Consider the following 7305-nt stretch of genomic DNA (forward strand, 5'->3'; position numbering starts at 1 on the left):
GTTAACTACGTGAAGCGCTCGATTTGTAGTTCCCTGCTACTTTTCAGGATGGCTCCGTCCCCACGTTGCGCCAAATAATTGAGTTGCCTTTATGTAATTTACCCCTAGCTTCGCTGGACGTGCGCAAATATGCGGGGGAATAAATGCTCCTCTATTAGCGATAGGGCAAAGTAAATCCTTTGAAATATTGAGTATACGGACTAAATACGAGTTGTCTTACAATCTTTTTCTTGGCCGGGAAGCAACTTAATGTGCGTACCAAAATAGTGTGGCTCCTTAGTTTAAGAGTAACACGAGCCTGCCTACAAATTACAATCGACGTTACGCTTTCATTTTAAATTTCATGCTTAAATTACAATAAATTTGATATTAACTTTTCAAAGGAAGTACTAATATTTTCTGTACCTATGAGTATAATAGAGGCTAAAGTTAAAACGAAACTGACATGTTAATTGCCTTATTAAATTATTCAACAGAGGGTACCTAACTTTTTACATTATGTAGTATTCTTTTTAGAATTATTGGCGCCAAAATTTGGGAACATCCTGCCATGGGTCCTACTACCTACTTATATAGTACAATCAAGTGTAAAAATATCGATGTAGACAACTTACTCAAAAATATGTCCCATAGTTCTTATATAAGTCGCTGCTGACATATATAAGAGCAATGAGACTTATTTTTGAGATTACGATATGATATGATATGATTTATTTATTTCACAATATACAATGTCACTTAAAATTACACATGGTAAATTTTTAGGAATTTATGTGTGTGATTGTCAGTTTTTTTACATTATGAATATGTAATTGAGTACGAAAAATAACACTGACAATCAAAATTTCATTCAAAATTATTAAATTACAATCGTATGTCAGCAGTATATGTACACCCATATTTTTACACTTGACTGTTCATCATATTTACATCTACCAATGTACGTCACTTTAAAGATAAAAAATATGTTAAAGTTTTCCCATTAACTGTTATAAAAACGTGTTAATACTATAAATGTACAGTCGCAAATTATTAAAAAAAACTATTCGTCGGCGTCGGCACGCGCAATTCTACCTGCGCCTGAGTTGTAACCTAAAAGCTCCCGAAATCTCCTAAAAAGATTATCAACCGCTACCTATTGTTTATTGCGTAGCCATAAAGTACTACCTTATCTACTACCCGTACAATCAGGCTACCTTATCTTTCTACCTGTATTTTTATGGCGTCGGCGAAAGTTTGAGTCCTGAATTTAATCCAGTGCAATAAAACTGATTAGGTACTGAATACTGATTAAGTGTGGTGTTTTTAAATTAGTCATAGTACTTATATAACCTAGGTACTGGTTCTCAAACAACAACTTTACATATTATTTCATTAATACCTATGCCTGTGTCTTGCAGTTTCAGGTTTCTGACATAGGTAGTACGTACCGACATAATACTTGTACCTATAACAACAAAGCTTTTAATGTTCCGTTCTCGTTAAACTCGTAAGGAACCCTAAAAAACGATTAGGTACACATCTTTTGCCTAATCACCGCGTTACCGCTTTTTTGCGACCGGAACGATTTTCCGCACTTGACCATAAGCGCATTTTCAACGCATCTTACTCCATACATCATTTACTTTGATGTCCATTATAACGTACCGTAATATTCAATGTCCTTTATAATAACCCGAGCGACAAAGGGTTGAGACCACCGTGACGTCATTGACAATCAAGATGGCGACCGGAAGCACAATTGAACTGTCATCTGTGATAGTCGCTTATGAACGCTTGGATGACTTTAGTGAGTGGACAGTGGATATGATGACATAATTTGTATCATTTGAGTGTCCATCTGCAACATGACAATGTTTAATTGAAGTCTTTTATGCTGACACAAGTTTTGAATTATTAATATCGGCATTATCGGCAACTTCAAACGGTGGTATGTAGATAATGTTGTATCTAATGTATATAGAAAATATTAATATTTATCTATAAATATCAATTTTAATTTATTAATACATTAATACATAAAAATGTAGCATTACCTACTGAAAAAATCCCAAGTCATCATGGAGGATTTTTTTTTACAAAATCATTCCAAAAGTAACAAAATAAACTTACGTTCCATATTTTATATAAAATACCTACTTACCCACCTGTACGGATATGATGGTTTGTCTACATGACATCGTGATAAAACGGTGTCCATAACTTTATATCCCGCGGTGTTAAAAAGTGACGGTTATTTTATCACGTGGATAAAACCATCAATAAACGCCTGCTGACTAGGAAAACTCCAAGAAAAAAATATAATCTTTTAGAGGACTTTAAACTAGAAATCGCAAGTTAGTTATATTAAAGTTGGTATTAAAGTAATGAGCAGATGAAACAATAAGTCGGATAAGTAAACAAATTAGGATGTTGACAAGCGTCCTTCTTAATCCCGTAAATAGCACAACAAAAAACCTTTAGAATGAAAGTGATTCATTGTAATTTGCGTAGAATATGATCAAAACATAATCATTAGGTTCATACTCGTATTTTAAGCATTCCTACATATATTATATAAGTATTAGGTCAATACATAAGCTTTAGAAAGGATTCTATATAAAAAGAGATAGGTAGGAGATACAATTTAATTATTCGTGTTTAATAAGTTAGGAATAGACTAAACTATTTGAATAGCTAAAATATGTAGGTTAGGTATTCTAATACATACTACCGCAGTTATTGCAACTTTAGTAGCTTTTCTATCTGGTATTTTAAGTGGATACTTCTTAATCGCAAACTCCTAACAAAACATCCATCAAATCCACTGCCCGCATAAATCATAATCCGCTCTAAAAACCCAAGCCAAATAACAAAACTAAAAATTAATCCTCGCAATATTTATGGCGCCTGCGTGGTCATTACCACGGGCAATGTTTTTGGTTTGCATCAACACGGTCCCGTTAGGCAGGTAGCCAACCCTTCCCTGCCATTACAAAGCCACGCCCTCATCGCGACAGACGCCAAGCAACCCTTCATTCGTAGCTGTCACTTCGCGATAGCCACATCTAATCATCTAACTTTTGTCAGTTTTCGATTTAAATCTGACTTGGACATCGAATCGATCTACATTTGTTTCGAATTTGAGTTTCCCGCTTGTCATTTATTTAATCAGTGACAATGTCGATGTCTTTATGGACACCGTATGCAGACGAGGCGGCCCTGGACCTGACGAAAGCGGTACCAGTGAAGGCGGAACGCGCCTCGCCAATACCCGAGTACCGTTACCCGAGCCCTGTACCGCAGTACCCTTACTACGCTGCGCCTCAGTTGTCACCAACATCTGGAAGCACCTGCTCATACGATGAAGCGTATTTGAATCGAGGAACGCTGTCACCGCCGGATTCACCATCGTCAGAGAGACTCAAGGATTCGCTGTCAGATGACCCGGAGTTTCAAGCGTTCGAGCGGGACGCGCTTCGAGCGATGGCAGAGAAAAACGGAGGTTCCCTATTGGGCAATAATCCTAGAATGCGTCGCGCTGTGCGCTCGACCAATCAGAACGCCGCTGACGACTCGTATAGGTCTCAGCGTCAGAGGAACAACTTCGCAGCGAAGCAGAGCAGAGACCGAAGGAAGTTGAGAGAGATCCACCTAGCTCTGAAAGCTACATACTTGGGTAACGAGGTGGCTAGACTGAAGGCGCAGCTGGCTGGCCGGTGTTGTGGAAGATGTCAGCATCCTTGCGAATGCTGATATTCTGTGACTTGAGTTTTAGCACCGTTTTACTGCTCCGTTTGATTAACGAAAAAAATTTGACAAAAATCGTGGATTTATCCACGATTTTTGTCAAATTTTTTTCGTATATATGTACGCGTTGTCAAATATAACGAATAGCGGCGGTGAAAGGGTTAAACATATTAGATGATAAGTATATGCATAGTATATGTTTATATGAAATTTAGATGTAAAAAGTGCAATTGTGATTTTTTAAATATTAATTTTGTAAATAAATGTACCTATGCCGATGTTGTACTTTATACCTACCTATAATTTTATTAATGAAATGCATAATAGGCGACTATCTGGAATGTCTACCTCTAGGTACCTACTCGAATGAAATTTTAGTTTATAAGACTGTGAATGTAATATACCTAAAATTAATTAAGCTGTAATACTTAGCTTTAGTTATTTAACAATAAACTTAATGACACATAAAGTTTTTTTTTTCATTTCAGGTACATTTAAAAAGATTGTAAAAACGTTCTATCTAATTTACCTAAGTAGGTATATTTTATTTTCAGAAATGAGACAAGAAATAACTTTAAGCCACAAAAATAATGAGTCGATTTTTGTGAGTGATTGTACCTAAATCGATTCATAGGATACCTCTGTATGTAGGAGTTTTTTTCTCAAATACCGGCTCAGGCCCAAACGATTTGTTTCACGTAGGTATTTTAATAATCCGTAGCTATAATATTATAACATAAAATACAATCAATAAAAAATGTGTGAGCACAGTTATAGGTAGGTACCTACATAGCTAGGTCCATAATAGGTGTATTACTATATTTACTATTTATTTCAAGAAGTAGTTATTTTAAAATGAGATTGTAACCACGATTGTTTGGCGGCGGCCATTATTTTCTTGTAGTAATGCATAATGCATGTCGGAGCCGGAGGGGGGAGGGGTAAATATCTGCAGTTGGGGCATGTAAGCCCGCATGCGAGGGTTAGTCGGATTGTAGATATTAGGATAGTAGCATTGTGTGATAGATATAGGATAGTCTCTACCTACAATAAAGGTCAGGTACCTAAAGTTTAGAATCGACCCCCGTTGCACAAGGCAAGATGCGCAAGCGTCTGTCGTTTGACCAATCACAACGCCTTTGTATGTGACCGTATAAGAAAAAACCGGGCAAGTGCGAGACGGACTCGCGCACGAAGGGTTCCGTACCATAAAGTAAAAAAAAAAACAAAAAAAAAAACGGTCACCCATCCAAGTGCTGACCACTCCCGACGTTGCTTAACTTTGGTAAAAAATCACGTTTGTTGTATGGGAGCCCCATTTAAATCTTTATTTTATTCTGTTTTTAGTATTTGTTGTTATAGCGGCAACAGAAATACATCATCTGTGAAAATTTCAACTGTCTAGCTATCACGGTTCGAGAGATACAGCCTGGTGACAGACGGACGGACGGACGGACGGACAGCGAAGTCTTAGTAATAGGGTCCCGTTTTACCCTTTGGGTACGGAACCCTAAAAAGTTACAGGTAGGTACCATCATGCTCTGCGATTGTTGCGCCATTTAGGGTCCTAGCTAAATTGGTTGTTCAATACCTACGCTATAGAATTTTACAATTTATAGTTCGTTTATTTTAGCATTAGAAATAAGGTAAACAATCTTGATGTGTCTTTTAATTGAAAAACACATTTTAAAAATAAGTCACGGCAAATATGTAACAATTATGAATCTAATGCGATCATTTATATTCTTCTGCTTTCATAAGTAATAGTTACTGATTTCTAAAAAGCATTTTTCAATTAAAATACATTGTCAAGATTGCTTACCTTCTTTCAAGTTCTTTCTAATGCTAAAAAAAACGAACTATAGCAACGACCCTAAATGGCATAACAATCCCGTGTGGCGACTGTACTTATGTACTGTATTAACTACAATACGGTACTAGTGTAGGGTTGCCATAAGTGTGGGGGCTCAGACCGGGACATTTAAAGAAAACTGGCCAAGTGCGAGTCGGACTCGCGTTCCAAGGTTTCCGTACATTACCCCATTTTTTTAACAATGTATTTTTTATATGTGAAACGCGACTGAATTGTCTTTAAAAACCCGTAGGGGTTAGATCAAAAACTAAGTAATTAGTCCGACTCACGCTTGACTGCATATTTCTAATAGGCTTTCCTGTCATCTATAGGTAAAGACCTATTTTGTATATTTTTTTCAAAATTTTAGACCCAGTAGTTTCGGAGATAAACAGGGGAGGGGTGTCATTTTTTGGCTATTTTCTGAAATAACTACATACGTACATACGTAAATAATTGCACCAATAATTATACATTTTACATACATGTAAAACTACAAAGACATATTAACGGAAAAATAGAACGAGGTAACAACAGGCGGTCTTATCGCTAAAGAGCGATCTCTTCCAGACAACCTTTGGGTAGCAGGAAATGTAAAACTCAAACAAAAGTCAACAGGTAGTGCACGGAGCAAAATATGGAGACTATTAAACACAAACACACAATATTACATACTACTAATTCTAAACTATTTATTTTAAAATTACAAAAAAATAATACGTAAGATGTCCGTCTTTGGGTCACGATTTTACATACATATGTGTACCAAATTTCAACTTAGTTGTTCCAGTAATTTTGGTGAAAATGGGCTGTGACAAACGGACAGACAGACAGACGCAAGAGTGATCCTATAAGGGTTCCGTTTTTTCCTTAAGAGGTACGGAACCCTAAAAATAATATTTTTACGAAATCAGCATTAACTAATGTATTGAGTAGGAATATGTCAAAAAACCACGTCGAGAATGCGCGATCCCGAAATGTGTTGTGTTAACGTAAATTCGTAAAAAGTGAACGGACAAGTGTCAGCGCCTTCGTCGTTCTATCCACGTACGATTAGCCTAGCCGTGTTTATTGTAGGTATATTATTATTTACCAAGTCCAGCCCCCTACTAAATAACTATGATTTGTAAACCGGGACAATTTGCTTATCGGCCGGGACACCATGCCTCAAACCGGGACATGTCCCGGCGTACCGGGACGTATGGCAACCCTATACTAGTGGTGTATATTTTGTTAGTCTCTGTAACTACAATAAAGGTCAGGTACCAGGTACCAAAGGTTTTGTATCGCTCCCTTATTTATTGCGCAAGGGGCGGGCATTGCGTACGCGGCGATGACGATCGACCAATCAGCGTCGGCGAGCGTCACAACCTTTTGCAAAAAAAGTTTGTAGGTAAATAACTCTTAGTCATAACACCAGGGCACTAACCGCGAGCAAAAATGTTTAGTTTAGTGTATTATTACGGGGACAGGACACTTAAAAAACGTTTAGCCTATTTACTTTGCTCGGGGACATACTATATACTTACAAGAACCCAAAAAAAATTATTAAAAAGCATCTCATTGATGTTTTATATGGAATATATAAAGCATCAATGAGATGCCCATCCCATCCCATATACAGTTTTCATTTTATTGGACTACGATTCTATTGTAATCTATTGTAATTTAAGCTTTGGGTTTCAAGACGTGTGGCAGGTCGTTTAAATAAAAAGAAAGATGTC

General features: G+C 36.9%; 1 protein-coding gene across 1 annotated transcript; it reads left to right on the plus strand.

Annotated features, from left to right (window-relative positions):
• The first annotated feature begins 2814 nt into the window (after positions 1–2814).
• On the plus strand, positions 2815–3783 carry LOC134671144 (D site-binding protein-like). Its single transcript, XM_063528914.1, has one exon. The coding sequence runs from the start codon at positions 3160–3162 to the stop codon at positions 3733–3735; it is 576 nt and encodes a 191-aa protein (XP_063384984.1). The 5' UTR covers positions 2815–3159; the 3' UTR covers positions 3736–3783.
• The last annotated feature ends 3522 nt before the right edge of the window (positions 3784–7305 follow it).

The sequence above is a fragment of the Cydia fagiglandana genome, chromosome 15, assembly GCF_963556715.1.
Source record: "Cydia fagiglandana chromosome 15, ilCydFagi1.1, whole genome shotgun sequence".
NCBI classification, from domain to species: Eukaryota; Metazoa; Arthropoda; class Insecta; order Lepidoptera; family Tortricidae; genus Cydia; species Cydia fagiglandana.